The sequence below is a fragment of the Talpa occidentalis genome, unplaced genomic scaffold, assembly GCF_014898055.3.
Source record: "Talpa occidentalis isolate TD23 unplaced genomic scaffold, MPIMG_talOcc4v2.1 talOcc4.13, whole genome shotgun sequence".
Classification (NCBI taxonomy): Eukaryota; Metazoa; Chordata; class Mammalia; order Eulipotyphla; family Talpidae; genus Talpa; species Talpa occidentalis.
The window spans coordinates 9434034-9451965 of NW_023601322.1; the positions used below are offsets into that span (position 1 = coordinate 9434034).

The following is a 17932-nucleotide window of genomic DNA, read 5'->3' on the forward strand; positions in this document are numbered from 1 at the left end:
CTAGAACATAGTCGGTGATTAATAAATATTTGTTGATTCCCAGAAGAATGAATAGACTTGAATTTTATGTTGAATTTCCAAAAATAAATTTATGGTGGCTCAAAGAATTCCATAATAAAGGATTAAAAAATGAACAACTCAGGGCAATTTAGGAAAATCTGAGTAGGAAAATAGATCAAGTCAGGATTAAGTTCAGTATTCACAAATGTATAACAAATTCCTACAAATTTGTGGGATATAATTGGGTGATTTCAAAAATTTAAGGGCTATATTTAGGTGGATTTCTTAGTTGCCAAAGAAAGTTAAAAAATGCAGGCCATTGAAAAATTAACAAGATGAAAATATACTGGTTGTTAAGGAAGAGGCAAGCTTTTCTGGCAGCCCTGGTTTCTCTTATGGGTGTTTTATTGTGGCCCCAAGGCTGCCACAGGGGATGTGCCTTGTGTTGTATTCTGTTGTGTGCTTACAGTTTCAGGAATCTTCTGGTTCATTCTAAATCTGTTTTTGAAAGGTTCTATTTGTTCCAGTCTTCATATTTTAAAAAATTGATCTGAATTGATCAAAATGCTTTAAAACAGAGGTATCCAAATTTCTTGAGAACTCCCTTTGTGTTTGAGCTCAGTTTTCATTATATAACTGAAGAAGTTGAACAATATTTATCCTTTAATATGTGGGTTAGTGGGGGCCTCCCCTGGTTGCACCGGCAGTTGAGCGCAGCGCTGTGAAGCTGTCTGCAGCCTCTGTAGCACTGGTTCAATCCCTTCCATCCTGGCTGGCTGGGGAGATACCTGCATGGTGCAGCAGACCTCTCCTGCCTCGCCTGCTGCTCCCCTCAGCAATGTATTTCAGTCAGTCTGCCTGTTCTGGTCCCTGTTCTGTCTCTGGTGAATACTCTCACCCTCCTGCACAGCTGGCCTGTACCCCGGTTCTTGTATGCATGAATAAATAAATCTTTAAGAAAAAATGTGGGTTAGTGGTTTTATAGCCTTTTACTTACTATGTATGTGTTTTATACAAAATACCTTTATTATGAGGTAAATCAGTATTAAAAGTATCTAAACTAGTACTTACATTTTTCTGCAGAGCTTTTCAGAGTCAAGCATTTATTTTGAAAATAAAAACACTGCAGTGTTTCACAACTTGTTGCTATGCTGGCCTTCTACCTGCAAGGACATGGTGGTGGCTTTGCTTTCTTCTCCACATCTAATATGAATCATTGTGATACAACTGAAGAATATTGATACATTTTAGCAAAAGAAACATATTGCCTGTTTTAATCTCAAATGGAGCAATATAGTTTTACTTCTAACAGGAGTGTAGCCATTTTCCTTTCCTCAATTTTTTATTTGTTTTTTAAAAAATAATCATTTATGCATACAAGAGCTGGGGTACAGGCCAGAGGTGTGGGGGGGGGGGTTTGAGCGGATTCACCAGAGACAGAGTGGGGAACAGAACAGAGTGGGGAACAGAACAGGCAAACTGACTGAAATACACTGCTGAGGGGAGGAGCGGGTGAATCAGGAAAGGTCTGCTGTGCCATGTGGGTAGCTCCCTGACCACCTGGGGATTGAACTCATACTGCAGAGGCTGCAGACAGCTTTATAGGTTGTGTCTTAACCCCTTGTGCCACTGGGGAGGTCTCCTTTCCTCAATTTTTTATTTTGAGAGTTTTTCAACCATAGAAAAGTTGAAATTATTAACCTATATACCCTAAACCTAGTTTGAACAATTTGCAGTTTTTTTTCATATTTGCATCCTTTCTCTCAATACACATTCCTATACACCTGAACACACATGCTTTAACTTTAAACTATTTGTTCCCTAACAGTTTAGAAGCATGATTTTTTGGAGGCTTCATCCCTAAACTCTTTGGCATGCATCTATCTGCTTCAAGGACGTTCTCCTACATGATCACGATACCATCATCACACTAATAAAACTTAACATGGATAGAATAGTGTTGTGTTTAGCTGTTGTTCCTTATGTAACAAGCCATGTCAGTACTTCTTGGGTTAAAATGGCAATAGTGTGTTTTGTCTCATGATTCTGTTCCATAGTTGGGTGATTTTCTTCCCTTTACCTGGTTTCGCTTCTGGTCCTCATCTTAGCAGGTCAGAGGGCTAGGGCTCACTCAGCTGGGGTCAAAAAGATTCCTTCTTAAATTTGACTGGCTTTTTTTTTTTTTTTTTTGGTTTGATTCCTTCTGTAATAATCTTATTTTTCTAAAGCCTCAACAATGACTTGATCACAGTCTATGATAACTATTCCTCTGCAATATCTTTTAGAAGCATCATAATGCATGAAGGCAGCTGGGGGATATCTCACACCCGTGTGCCAACTGAATCTCGGCCAGGTCATGTAGCCCTGATAGCTGGGTTTTATGAAGATGTTAGTGCAGTTGCCAAAGGTATGGTCTACTTAGATGATTTTATCATATGAAAAATTTATTGCATAAATACTTCTTCTTTCATACTGAATCATGACACAAAGTGTAGTGTGTCTTGTGATACTTCTGATAAGTGTTTTAGCATGCCTTACCCCTGGAAAAGTTTACACACTGGTATTGATTTAAGAATTAAGCTTCAGTCTTTTACCATTTTGTGTTATTGATTGAGTGGATCCATGGTTTTCTTACATGTCCAAAGTTCCAAAGTGAGTCTTATTTCAGTAAGAAGTAAATTATTTATTGTGAGGTTTTTGAAAGAAATTGTGACAAAATACATGTAACATAAAATACATGTAACATAAAGTCAATTATTAGTTTTGAGCTGTTCTGCAACTAATTCCCATTGTTATTAAAAGTACTTCTTCAGGGGCCACTTCCCCATATATCTATTTTACTCTTGTTATTGCTTCCTTTTTTTTCTCAATGACGTGAAGGATGGAAGGAAAATCCTGTAGAATTTGATTCTCTTTTTAATGAAAGCAAGTACACATGGAGCTGGGGGAGCCCAGATATCTTGACTATGTTTGCCAAAGGTAAGAGTCATTGATTATGTTTCATCAGAGAGTAAAAAGGCAAGAAATTAATATGGTAGTTTTTTATATATTACTTATTCATTATATTGATTTTGAGATACATGTTTTCATACATTCAGCATCTCTGAAACAGGGATGTGTGTTAACAATGGCTAGGCATACCAGCTTTTCTGTATTTGATTTTTCTATATAAGTTGTACTTGAAATGTTGGGATGTACACTTATTAGTATCTTGGATTTGATGCAGTGGTTTATGGCGCTAACATTTAACAGCTTTATAATGTTGGACAAGTTAGATAATATCTCTGAACTTCAGTTATCCTTTTTTGTAAAATGTAATAATAGTAACTTATTACTTCTATATCAAAGACTTGTTTTTAGGATTAAATTAGATACTTCATGTGAAACATTTGGCAACATGCTTATCACATAACTCTTCAGGATGTTGATGTTTAGTACATTTGATAAATTATTAAGGCATTAGTAGATACATAAAGATTAATGTTAAAGCTTGTAGCTGTACTTCTATCTTTACAACTTAATTCACATCTTTTGGGTTTGTTGTTTGTGTCTGTGCATGAGTTTTCTTCAAGTATTAGAACATCTCTTGATTGGAAAATTCCTTTATGTTATTTTATAGAGTCAGCGGATCCCTTTTGAATTTTATGTCATGAAATGGTTTTTAATGGGAGCAGAATGGCCATTTCACTTCATGATGCATTTGCAGTATTATTCTTAGCCATGGGTATAATTTACATAATTGTAATTGTAATTATTGTAATTATATCATGAAAGTGTAATATATACTTAGAATTTTATGTATGCTAGTAGAACATTATTATGTATGGCAGGCTGCAAAAACCTCCAACTGCTTGCCATTTATGTACATTTTTCTTAGGAGGTAGTTTAGTGTTGAGGGTGACTGGTGGTGTAGTGAGGGTAGATTAAGCTGATCACAGTTGATAGAACAGGACCAATGCCTGAATCAGAGACAGTCAGTAGGAATGGTAACCAATAAACCCAGTCAGATCTTTACTTAGGATTTGGGAAGTAGAATGACTAAGCAGTAGAATAGTGTCATTAGGCTGAACTGGTGAGAGATTATTATTGCTTTGTTATAGTCTTCCTTATAACCGTAAGAACCCATTTAACTATTTAACTCAAAAATCATTAAACTATAGATTCTTAATAAAATCTTACAAATGTATAATTAATATATTTGTTGATCCCTCAAATTATTTGGCAGTAACATTATATAATCCCTTGTATTAAGAAAAATATATACCCTATGAATAAAAGAAGTGAAATATTTGAATTTTCTTCTTGCTTTAGGAAGTTTTGTCAACCACTTATTTTAGATTATAAAATCCTAAAATGCACATAGTTTTTGAATAGTTTAATTTTTACAGGGAGCTGGACTTTGCTGTTATTTTATGCTGTTGTGTCTTAGCATTGTGATTTTGGCAAGTTAATTAACTTACATGTAGTGTGCAAAATTGGAATATTTTATTTTGAGAACAAAAAAGCAGCAGCATCTGTTAAATATTAATCATCTACCCATCTTTCTCTTCCCCATTGTACGTTGTGAAAAATTCTGTTTACTCACAAAAAATCTTTAAAACACTAGCTCAGATAGCTCTCCTGCCCGCCTGTGACTGCCTTTTCCTAATAAACCTGTCATTTTAAAATATAAAGGAAAAGAAAAGAAAAAAAGAACTAGTTCATATTTTTAACAGTTTAAAAGGTTGTTAATGTTCCCCTCCACACACCCCCCCAATTTCCTTTTCAGGTGCTAGTGGAGACCACGTATTTGCACATACGTATGACTCTGAAAATGAGGATTTTGGTGCCCAAGATGCATCAAAGCTGGACACCTGGGTTTTTGATAGAGTTAAGGTACGTACTATTGAGTGGAATTAGTCTACAGCGCACACATTTGTACCTGAAGTTGTAGAAATGGTTTTGTTATTAAATGCATCTTAGTTTTTTTTTCCTCCTTGCTTGAACTTGAAAGTTCTGTGTTATAGCACATTTTATTAAAAGACTGGATTCTATATTTCACATCTTTTGTCAAAAGACCACCTATCTGAAAGGTAATAGCTATCTATTTCCTCAATGAGTATTTCCTTGCTTATCAGATCTTTTGTCCATTTACGAATGAATTATAATTTTTGCATAGCTGAGTATTTTTTATCAAATGGAACAAATTACAGATTTAACTCAAGCTTGGTTGCTAAGTTTTATTGTTTCTTTCTTTCTTTTTTTTTTTTTCTTTTTTCTAGCTTTCAATTATATCTTTGGAATTTAACTGTTCTCTTGCAGAAACTACCATAAGACTTTTGTCGGAAATTTAAATATCTCTTGCTAAAATTAATGTCTTAGAGATGTTTATGTGAACGATAATTCTATGTCTTGACCTAGCCTGTTGACTTATTTAAAATAAATTAATAGTAGTTTCCATAGGTACTTGCTTACATGTTCATGTATATGTTAGTACAAAGTGAATGCTTTCTTTCAGAAGAGGTTTACCATTCCAGTTTTCATTTGGAATTAATATAAACATTTTGGAAACAGATTTCATTGAGTGAACATTTTTCAACCACGCAGCATGAAGAACAGAATCTAGCCTTGGGGTAAAGGAAGTAGCTATGAGACTATTTGCAATCTTCCGAGTGAAAGATTATGGTTGTATGAGGGTGGCAACAGACAGGACAATTAGTGCAGCTCTGAAAACATTTATAAGTGATAATAAAGCATTCCTAAGCTGTTGCCTCTAGTACTCTTTTGTTTTGGACTCTTGTTAAATATTTCTTCAGTCTGCTGTATTAGTATTTTTTTTAATTGCGGTAACATTGGTTTACATTATTGTTGGGATTTTGGAAGGATAGGATTCCCCTTCAGATATTGCCACTGTAGTGAGATATAGGGTGGTTAATGTTATGAAATCAAGATTTCCAAACTTTTTTTTGGCCTAATTATAAGATAGAGAATCGTTCCTTGTTATTTGAACACAGATAGATGTCTGAGCTAACAAGAACTTTGTTTTGATATGTCCTGAGGTCAAATTTAAACAAAACAAGATTATTTAATGTTAGTGTTAATGTACGAATTTCATGAATGTGTTCAGAATTATTTTTTAAATAAAATATATGAACTAAATCTTTTCCACTGATTTGTTACGTATAGGAATTCTTTCATGCTGCCAGAAACAACCAGTCTTTGTTTTCTCAAGTAAATGAAGACAAAATAGTTTTTTTCTTACATTTATTAGGAGTAGATACAAATGGACATGCTCACCGACCATCATCTAGGTAATTTTAACAGTGTGCTTACTTTTATGTTTTTGAGGGTATCAGCTATAATGTTTCAACTTTTAAAGTGTTATGATGTTTTCTTTGTAATTAACAGCAGAAATTATATTTTAATTAATTCTAAAGCAGAATACAGTCTCAATTATGTGAGCTATAGTATGATATATTGGATAAAATTCCCTGTGTTGGTCACCTTGCACATTAATATAAGTAAAGTATTTCTTGTACTTATATTCCATATTCCAGGGTTGGGAGGGAAAATGGTATGTATTTTAGAAATATTTCAGGTAATTTTTAAAAGCATTTTATGGTGATCCTATATCACCATAAGGCCTAATTTGCTATTCCTTGTGTTTCACCTAATCAATATTATATCTAGCAAATAAATGTATACAGTTTTATATGTTATGTTTCCCCTTCATTCCTTATGCAGAAGAGCATATATTTCTCTCACTTTTGCAGACCATAAAAAGGAGGAAGTATACACGTTACGCTTCTGTTCTTTACTTCAAATTTGGTTTAGATTAGTCTGACTGTAACTGGGAAGCCAACAGTTAGCTACCAGTAATGAATGCCTCACGCTTGTCTTTTACATGATGCACTTTAAATAATAGAATTCATGCCAAACCAACCTAGTTCAACTGTATGGAAAACTAAATACATTGTATTATATTGTGTTATGCTAATTATATCTTATATCACAAACACTCTAGGTGATGAAAATATTCTTTACTTGGAACAGGGATGTAGCAAGAACATGTTTTGTATTATGTGGGAGGTAAACTTGAAAGTCACCATTATCACATTTAAGACTTACAAGAGCATTCATTAAATTTTCCTAATCAATCCTTCCTTTTAAAACCATTTCTGAAAACTTTCAGATTTTTTTGCTTCTTTAAAAGGAAAAAATTAATTTTAACAATCTCTAAAAAGCTTTGATTTTAAGATATTGAAATATAAAGATATTTCAGGAATTATTGACTTTGAATATAATGAGCTCATATCGGATAAATTTTCCAAGTTAATGTAATTTACTCTTTTTTTTTATTTCTTTTTAAATAGGGAATATGAAGACAATATTAAGACAGTTGATGAGGGAATAAAAGAAATTGTGTCTGTGTTTAACCATTTTTATGGAAATGATGGAAAAACGGCATTTATCTTTACTGCCGATCATGGAATGACAGACTGGGGTAAGTGTGTCCTTAAGTAATGTATAGTTTCTGATTAAGGTAGTGGTAAATGCAGCTTGCAGATATACTGTTGAAGAGGATTAGGTGTCTCAGTATATGTATAATACCTAGCACATAATATTGCATACTTCAAATGTTAATATTTATGAGAAAGATTTTTTTATACAAAGAATCTTCTAGCTGTAAAAGAAATATATTTTCATATAAAAGGAGAAACTACAGAAAAGTGTGGGAAAGAAAACAAAAGTACCTATTTACCTAGAGTTAACTATGCATGATGGCAAAAGGGCGAGTTGTTCGTGTTCTTTTACTGAGAGTCCTAGGGTTACTGAAAATGCCGCCTGCATGAGCCAGTCCTCGCTGAGAGATTCCCAGGGTAAATACAACATGTGCACAGAGAAAAAAGATGAAGATGAGGTTTGGGTCTCCCAGTCACAACGTAGAATTCTACTTAGCTGGTACCACTCTTGGAAGGAATTTTGGTTCTCCAGGCAGAGTAGCCTGAAAGAAGGAAGTGTGGAGGCTCTGGCGTCCTTTCCCGAGCAGACCTGGTCCCCGCTGCTGCCCCACACTGGAGGACCACTTCTCAAGGGGTGCTCCCTGTTCCTTCTGCCTTGGGTTCTACTCTGGTGCCATCACCTCCAAGTCTTATTGGTATTCTTTCAGCCAGTCAGTAGACATTCCACTTTTTGATTTTGTTTGATACTTGACTTGCTTTGAGAATGTTTTAAAACTAATTGTATACAGAGTTGCAAGCAATAAATATTTAGGTATAAATCAGTTCTTAGGTACTTTGTACTGTCTTATCATTCTTGTTGTCTTGTAGGTTCCCATGGGGCTGGTCATCCTTCAGAGACTTTGACTCCTTTAGTTACCTGGGGAGCTGGAATTAGGTATCCCCAAAAAGTATCAGCTCAGCAATTTGATGATGCATTTTTGAAAGGTATAAACATTCATTTTTATTGTTTTTACAAATGTAACATGTAAAAACCAGAAGCAAAGTTTAATATAAAAAAACCTTTTTCAAGTTGTGTTCACTTTGATATTTGTGTCATTATTGTTTTTATTACTTTTTTTTTTCAAGATTTATTTATTTATGCATATATGAACTGGGGTACAGGCCAGAGGTGTGGGGGGTGAAAGGATTCACCAGAGACAGAGTGGGAAGCAGAACAGGCAGATCTACTGAAATACACTGCTCAGGGCAGCAGCAGGTGAGACAGGAGAGGTCTGCTGCGCCATGTGGGTCACCTCCCTGGCCAGGGATCGAACTTGTGCTGCAGTGGCTGCAGATAGAGTCATAGGATGTGTCTTAACTGCTTGCGCCACCAGGGAGGCCCCTGTTTCTATTACTTTTGTATAATTTCGTATCATTTGGTTTATAACATTCAGTTTGAAATTTACAGCCTCACTTACCTTATGAAAGTGTAAACTACATATAGTATTGCTTTTTGTAAAGTCTTAATGTTACTGGGATTTAGATGAAACCCGAGTCAAATCTTAACCTATGATGACTATGAGTCAAACAAATCACACATATGTCACAACTGATGTTTCACAACAGGACAGATTTTGTCCTATCTAGAATTTTGGAAGACTGAGTGTTGCCCAAACCTCATTTGCTTCTCACTCTATGAAGAAAAGGAATTCTTTTTTTTCTTGGCATTCTGAGTATTTTGTAAGGTAAAGGTTTTTTTTTTGAGTTTTCACCAGTTGGACAAAATTCCTCTCAAATGCCTTACTCCAAATTAGCTTTTATCCAAACACTTATTAAAGATATAAATGTAAAAAAATACAGATTTCCATGCCTTAGCACTAGCTATTTGATTTTGTGAATCTGAGTGAGGTCCCAAATTTATCTTTTTAAAACTTCCAGGGATTCTGAACTCATAGCCCTGATTAGGTATTCCTACCATAGGAGACTTTTTTTTTTTTTTTAAGATTTATTTATTTATTTATACAAGCACTGGGTACAGTCAGAAGCGCGGGAGGGTGAGAGAACTCACCAGAGCCAGAGCGGGGAACAGAGCAGGCAGACCGATGAAATACACTGCTGAGGGGAGAAGCGGACGGCAGGAGAGGTCTGCGCGCCACGTGGGACCCTTGCCCAGTGGCTGGGGATCGAACTGGTGCTGCAGAGGCTGCTGCTGCGCCACAAGGGAGGCCCAGGGGAGACATTTTTTTTAAATGATACATGTGTCTTGCAACAATTTTTTTAAATCTTTTTTTAAAATTTATTCATTTATATTTGCATAGAAGAACTGGAATGTATGCCAGAGGTGCAGGGTTGGGGGGGTGGTGGTGGTGTGTGTGTGAGAGGATTCACTAGAGACAGAGTGGGGTGCAGAACTAGCAGATTGACTGAAATACACTGTTGAGGGGAGCAGTGGATGAGACAGGAGTGGTCTTCTGTGCCATGTGGGTCAGCTCCTTGGCTGGTGATCGAACTCAGGCCATAGTGGTGATAGCACAAAGACTTAACCCTGACACCACCAGAGAGTCTCCCTGTCGGAGACTCTTTTTTTGGCTTGTATAATAACATTTCCTTAGATTTTTTTTCCAGATTCTTTTTAATTGAGATATAATTCTTACACCAGAAAATTTATGTTTTAAATGTACAATTTAGTGATTTTTAGTGTATTCACAAGGTTGTGCAATTGCCGGTACTATCAGGGTATGCTTTACAGAGCATTTCATTACCTAAAAAATACTCCTTACCCATTTTCCATTAAGCACTGATCAATCAAAATAATGAGGTGCTTCATTCTGTTTTAAATCTTAACATCAGTTCTTGCTTTGCATCTTTCAGAATGGAAGTTGGAGAACTGGAAGAGGCAAGATGTCAATCAGGTATTCATTTTAATGAAGTCCAAATTTAATCTTATCTCCTATAAGAGGTCTAGATCAAAAAACCAAACAAACTGGAAATATATATTGATAATAATGATGTGAGGATTTTTTAAAACATTTCAGTTACCAAAGGAAATGATCTTAGTACAAATATTTAAACCAATTAATTATTTTTACAAAATATAAAAAGCCGCAAGTAAAACTAAAAGGAGAAGACTCCCTATAAATAACACTGGCTAATGAAATAATTAAGTAAATTGAAATCTGCATGCCTGTTAAAATTCTGGGATTTCTTGTCATCGTTGCCTTGCTTAATTGCATTAGGTGCAAATCTAATAAAATCTCACGATAGGTTTCTTTCTGACCATTTCTTTTTCATTAACACATATTTTATCTTTAATTCTACTCCATATCCTTATAAATACAGTTGGAAAAAAGTGACAAGAATATACACTACTCAGCCAGAAGCTTTATGTTATAGCAAAATATATTACCAACCTAATCAGTTAGACTAATAACTTCATCTGTAAAATGAGGCTGTGTAAACAGCCATCTGCACTATTTTTAGAAGGCTTGATATCATTGGTAGGTAGCTTCCAAAGTGGTAGAAATATCGTACCTTCCCCAGGTCACCTCACAAGTTGACCTTCTTTACTGTGGTGGGTAAACCAAGGTCGAGAATCTCATTTTCAGGCCTGTGATTGCAGAAGCATGTTCTTTCTTAGCATGTGAAGAATGTCAGGATGGATGTGTACTACCTGTGTAATGAAAATATATAAAATCAGAATAGCAGCTTATTAATTTGCTATAAAAATCACTGTAAAAGAGATAGGAATAACTTGAAGATCATAAAACAAGACCATGTTTTTCTTATAACTAAAACTGAATATAAATTCAGCTCTTGCTCTTTGAATATTCCCACTTCAGATCTATATTAGATGAGAATTGATTTATTTCTTCCTTCCATTAACATTGCTATATGTCTACAGTGTGTTTATTTATTTATTTTTTTTTTAAAGATTTATTTATTTATTGTATTTATTTATACAAGCACTGGGTACAGTCAGAAGCAAGGGAGGGTGAGAGAATTCACCAGAGCCAGAGCGGGGAACAGAACAGGCAGACTGACGAAGTACACTGCTGAGGGGAGCAGCGGGCGGCAGGAGAGGTCTGCGCGCCATACGGGACCCTCCTCTGGTGGCCGGGGAGCAGCCGGGGATCGAACCGGCGCTGCATAGGCTGCGGGCAGCTTCGCAACCCAGTTCTCAACCGCTGCGCCACCGGGGAGGCCCTCTACAGTGTGTTTAAACATTGTATAAACATAACATTAAAATAATATTAAACACTCTGTAAAGGATATAATGTGAATAAAAGCAGACACAGTCTCTGTCCTGGAAGCTATAATTTAGGGTGAGAACAAATACTAATCAAATTATTATATAAATAGATGTAACTATTTACATATATAAATAGTTATCATGTAACTATGATAATACTACAGAAGAGGCCTGTGGAGCCAGAGAGAGCAGAGAGTGGATGCATTAGATAGACTAGTCAGCAAAGGCTTCCTGAGAAATGGAGGGCTGGGCTGAGATTGAAGAGTAAAGTTACCAAGCCAAGGCAATAGGAGAAAGGCTTTTCAGGTACAGGGAGCAAAATGTGCACAGCTGGTATATATGTCAACTTTTAAGGATTTTGAGGGAAACTGGTGTACAGAGCAACAGAGACTGGTGTGATATGAGGCACTCACTCTTGCAGGGCATTATGGGCATTCTGGACTTATTCTTGGGGAAGCCCTTAAAGTGTTCGAAGCCTGGAGAGTGACATGATCTTTTATTTATTGTGAACGGATTTCTCTGGATGCACAATGGAGAACAGACTAGAGAAGGTCAACAGTAGACTCCAGGGGAAGGAGAGAAGGTGATTAGGAGGTCTTTGGGGTTTTCCAGTTTTCCCTGGCATAGTACTTACCAAGGATCCAGATGGTAAGATGTATGAAGGATTGAGAACTGGGACCAAGCTCCAACTTTAAATGGGGGAGACTAGAGAAAATACCTGGAAAGCAGCCTCATAGTAAGAATACTCTCAGTTGAGTGTGGTGTCACAGAGGCACGAGGGAGTGGGCCACACAGTTCTCTGCGAGGCCCACTGAGCAGCCACAGCAGCGCTTGGTAGCCACTGGTCCTGGCAGGATTAGCACGCGCCAGGTACTTTTTAGCCACTGAAATCTCACTTAATCCTGCTGTAACTCCGTAAGGGGGAAATTTTTGTTTATTTTTTAACTGATAAGGAAACTGAAGCATTGAAGAGGTTAATAACCTGCCCAAGGTCTCAGAAATTGCTGGCAAGGATTTGAAACTGGCATTCTGATATCCAAGCACTTTGCTGCTTGAAAAAATTATTAGGACTGAGAAAGCTGTCAATGAGGTTTAGGAAAATGAAAGATACTATCTTAGTGAAAGCCGTCTGTGGGGTGGCAAAGGGTCAAGTTCAAGTGGGCTGAGGGGCAATGGGGAGAGGAGAAATGGAGGTGGGGGGAAGGGCGCAGGGAGGGGCTGGGACCAGAGAAGCGCCTGAGGGAGCTCCCCAAAGCAGAGGGGCAGGCAAAGCCCATTCCGGGCTGTGCTAGCCATGGGTGCCCCTCGGGCTGCACCCAGTCCAGGGAGCGGGGAGAAGCCAAGCCAACAAGAACAACTCTCCTGGAAAGATGAATTGATGGGGAGCCATCCAAAGCAGTATTTGGGGTCTTGTGTCTACAGAGCTTCTTGCCTGCTTTATATCTTTCTTTAATTAATATTTACATTTTTCTAGCTAAACCCTACCAGGGGCTGTTAGTGGCTGCTTTTCAAAAAAAAATTTTTTAATGAATTCATGTACCTGTTTTAAATGACATTTTTAGAGATCATTATCAATAAAGATTTGAAGAAAATGGATTATAATGAAGACCATGGTTAATTCCAAAATATATTTGCATGAAATTCTTTTGTGTATTTGTTGATGTCTGTAGACTTTGTAGAAATGAAGTTTTTTTGTTTGTAGGCTGACATTGCACCATTGATGGCTTCTCTTATCGGAATTGCCTTCCCCCTTAACTCAGTGGTAAGGAATACAGTTTTATTATCAGATCTCAGAATAAAAGATTCTCGTGCAGTAAATTTATTTTTATGTTTCTGAATAATCTTTGATTACATTTAAAACTATAATTCCTTATATACTTTGCAGCTATGTACTATATTGTGTATATATTATAATCTATAACATGGAACATAATAAGCCTAATAGTATTTCTTTATAATTTTTTTATTTTCTGAAATATACATAGATTCTTAGCTTTGCAGCTTACTTTTAAGTGATGAAGATGTGTAAATAACTTGTGATTGCAAGATATTGGTGGTTTGCTAAATCAAAGGCAGGAATCAGAGAACTCCAGAGACTCAGAAGAAGGAACCAAACCATGTTCTCACAGCTGGGCCTGCCTACTCAGGGTGCCAACACCAGGGAGAGTAACCGTACACTGTGTCTTGACTAAGAGTTGACTTCCAGCACATATATTGGAGTGGGGAGGGCAGGACCCCATCAGAGAATCCCTGTGCTGTGTTCAGTGGGGAGACTGAGGGCAATGCTGTTAAGAATGGGAACCTGGTACGGAGGAGTCAAAAAGCAAACAAATATCCTTCCCAGTGAGCCCTCTTTTCAACTGTTTAAATTAAACTTACTTAAAAAAAAAGTCATCTATTTTAGGACTTGAGCAAACAATGTGACGCTTATAGTTGTAAGTGTGTGTGTTTGTGTGTGTGTGTATAACTGAAACAAGTTTTATTAAACAATTTAAACTCATTTATACAGTATAATCTCATATTTTTTATTATATTTCTTTTTTTCTTTTTAAGTATGCTGGCTGTAACCCCCCATAGTGATTGTTTTGCATGCATAGAGCCATTGGTTCACAGCCCAGTACAGAGAAATCTTGAAATAAATATTAGGCTTATTGAACTTAATGAATCTCTTTGGCTTTATTTATTTTATTGTAACTACTTTTGTGAGAAAAGTAATAGAACATCTTTTATTTAAGATTTTAATAGAATTTTTAATGTAATCATTCCAGTAATCTATTTGTCCATATGACTTATCTTCCTTGTTTTTCCTTTGCAAGACTGTTTGTTTTAAAAGAATAATTGAGCTTTGTTAATACTAACATTAAGCCATTTTATTATTTCCAGGGAACCCTTCCTGTGAATTATCTTAACAACACTGATTTCTTCAAAGCAGAGAGCATGTTTACAAATGCAGTACAAATTCTTGAACAGTTCAAGGTAAAACAAGGCACACACAAAAATGGATATACGACAATTCAAAAATATCATGTGTTAAGTAAAAATATTTGATATTGTGTTTTAAGAAATGATTTTATACAATTTATTATCTTTGAATTTGGTATTTGACTAGTGTCATAAAGTTTTACATTTCTGAGGTGCAGTTTCCATGAAGCAGTTTGAGGATGAAGAATTATCTTTGAGGAATGTCCCTAGTTCTAAGACTACCTTATGTGCCAGTGAAGATACAAACCAAGTCTTTATTGATTAGAATTTGTCATAGAAGGAATAACAGACATTGCAACATTTCTTGTCATTCCATATTAATTTATATATTAAGAACTTAAAGAAGTGACTGAATCTTTTATTACTGCTGCTTCTGTTAATGCAGCTTGGTTTATTTTGTTTTCTAAGAGTTAAAGTAGTAAATTTTAATTACATTCAGTATGTTACTTTGCAAGCTTAATGTATGTTAATTACTTTCAGTGTGTTACTTTGCAAGCTTAATATACTTAACTCTCAACTTACTGTGAGAGAATGGTAATGGTTTTCTTTAAATATTTATGAAATAATATAGTATTACAAACTCCATTTATTTTCAAAGTAGTTAATCATCTCTGAAGAATCACTTTAGAGAGTAGATATTTTTATTTCAAAATAAAATTAACTTTTTCTTCTCATTTATAATATAATAAAATATGTTCATAATTGATTCCAGGTGAAAATGAATCAGAAAAAAGAAGTTACTTTACCATTTTTGTTTACACCATTTCAGTAAGTCTCTATTCTTTTTTTATTAACGTGTATGAAAAATTTTTAATGAGCTTGATGGTGACAGGATAGTTACATAGAAATTTGTCATTTTTGTGTACTTTTATGCAAACTCCAAATAGAAAGTCTCTTCTATTGTTTTTGTAAATAATGAACCAAATGCTAGATGCCTTTGAATGACTAGTAGGACAAATGGAGGGCAGAGAGCAATAATGAAAATACTGAGGAGATGAATTCAACAGGATTTGACGGGTCTGCTGAGAAGATGAGGGAACTCTTGACTTGGCTGATTGGGAAGATCCTGGTACATCAGGACTTTCAGAATGAAAGAAGAGCTGATTTGAGAGGCAAGGGTGATTGTTACTGAGTTCAACTTATGTTTTAAGTTATGAATTAATTGGTTGGAACTAGGAACTTGAATCTCAAGATAGAGATGAAGATTGGTTATGAAGATTTTGGAAACATCAACATAAAGATGGTGGTAGAAACTGGTTACACGTGTAGGAGGTTCTAGGAGAGTGTGGAAAGTGACAAGAAATGGCTAAAGATGAAATTTTGGGAAACACTGACAGTCTCTGGGTGGGCAGAGAGGAGTACTGCCTTTGGTGAGCAGCAGATTTTGCTGTCACAAATTCCAGAAAGATGTGGTTTCCTTGAATCAGGAACTAGTCACAAACCTGACTGTACATTGTGGCTTGGGCAGGTTTATGCAGCCTCCTGGGGCTTCATTCTGAATTAGTAACGATTTGTGTTTGATAAGGAAGAATTTTGCTCTTGGCCAAAATAAACAGAAATTGTTTGAAATATGAGTGTGAGGGATGTGATTGAGTGACTTTATTGAAATTATTTTTTCAACTTAGGTAGCATTGATATAGAAGACTTAAATATTGCATTGCCATCTGAAAAATGTGATTTTATGTGTGTATGTCTGAGTGTGTGTGTATCCAGGAGAGTAAAAACAAATTATTTTTTTTAGTCTTTTCTGGCATGAATTTTGCAAACTTTGATCATCTGAAATGAATTATCCTAACTGTTGTATTATAAATACACCAAAAGAAATTACCTTTGAGGAGTGTCACTATTTCTAAGATTGTAATATCTGGCTATAAAGAATATAAGCCAAGTTTTTATTGGTTGGGATTTGTCCCAGTTAATACCATATGTATATCATATCCATCTGTTTATGCTATTGTGGTATAGTCAGGCCATAACAAAATAAACAAATAAATGAACGAGAGATATATTATTGATTCATGATGTGCAGAAAATACCCAGGACAATGAAAGTGAATAAATGAGAGTAACTTTAGATCATCTTTAGAAAGCCTGGTCTGGCAAAAACTCTTCTACAAAGGGTTCAAGTACACACTGTCCACCTTCTTTCATTTGTCCTGTGGAGAAAACTAAAATTCTCCTTCAGGATGTAACAGAAGATATGAAAAAACATTGTATAGTAATGTTTAACATTGTAAAATTGTAATCCTTTCCAGATCACAACCTAAATATAGCATAATAGCCAAAGAATTTTAACTGTAACTCAAGATGATGATTCTAGTTTATATGGAAAAATAAATTTTCAAGACTAGTTTAACTGATATTAATGGTACTGAGAAAAAGACCAAGATAAAGAGATTTGCTCTACTGGATAGTAAAACACATTTTAAAGGAGTTTTAATTATACCAAATGTGCTATTGTTGAGCCTGTACATGTAGATTGAGAAACAGATTAAAGAATACAGAAACTGTAAGGGATTTTGATTATGATTAAAGATGACATTTTAAGTCAATGAAGGAAAGAATTATATTTGGAACATTAGGTATTCATTTGGAAAAATTATAGCTAGATCCCCTACCTCACCTCATTCACAGAACTAAACAGCACATTGATTAAAGTATTAAATATTTAAAAATAAGTGTAAGTGTTAAGGCTGTAATTAAGAAAATGTTAGTCACAGGAAAAAAGTGGATCATTTGATTACATCAAAATTAAATGCTTTCAAGGCCTCCCCAGTGGTGCAGTGGTTGAGCGCTGGGCTGCGAAGCTGCCCGCAGCCTCTGCAGCGCCGGTTCGATCCCCGGCCACCGGCGAGGTCCCACATGGTGCAACAGACCTCTCCTGCCATGCCCACTGCTCCCCTCAGCAGTGTACTTCCGTCCTTCTGCCTGTTCTGCTCCCCGCTCTGGCTCTGGTGAATTCTCTCACCTTCCTGTGCTTCTGACTGTACCCAGTGCTTGTATAGATAAATAAATAAATCTAAAAAAAAAAAAAAAAAGAAATTCTTTAAGGATCTGGTGGAGGTAAATTAAAAAAAAAATTAAATGCTTTCATTCAGTAAAATAAACCATGAAAGTAAAATAAGTACCGGATTAAGAGAAAATATTTATTAATTATGTAACAAGAATTATTTATAGATGCTATAAAGAGTCTTATATATCAATATTTAAAAATAGACAAATGATAACTGAAAATTCACAAAGATAAAAATGCAAATGGTTCATAAATTATGAAAAGATTT

General features: G+C 35.6%; 1 protein-coding gene across 4 annotated transcripts in view; it reads left to right on the top strand.

The window, feature by feature from the left end:
* The window catches only part of PIGN (phosphatidylinositol glycan anchor biosynthesis class N), a 93441-nt gene that overhangs the window by 4059 nt on the left and 71450 nt on the right, over positions 1 to 17932 (top strand). For all 4 annotated transcript variants that reach the window (XM_054694000.1, XM_054693999.1, XM_054694002.1 and 1 more), the window contains exons 4-13: positions 2286 to 2407; positions 2881 to 2979; positions 4769 to 4875; positions 6166 to 6290; positions 7353 to 7483; positions 8310 to 8426; positions 10293 to 10333; positions 13373 to 13432; positions 14554 to 14646; positions 15365 to 15420. In XM_054694000.1, coding sequence (XP_054549975.1) covers positions 2286 to 2407; positions 2881 to 2979; positions 4769 to 4875; positions 6166 to 6290; positions 7353 to 7483; positions 8310 to 8426; positions 10293 to 10333; positions 13373 to 13432; positions 14554 to 14646; positions 15365 to 15420 — 951 coding nt within the window. The remainder of the gene's footprint in view (positions 1 to 2285; positions 2408 to 2880; positions 2980 to 4768; positions 4876 to 6165; positions 6291 to 7352; positions 7484 to 8309; positions 8427 to 10292; positions 10334 to 13372; positions 13433 to 14553; positions 14647 to 15364; positions 15421 to 17932) is intronic.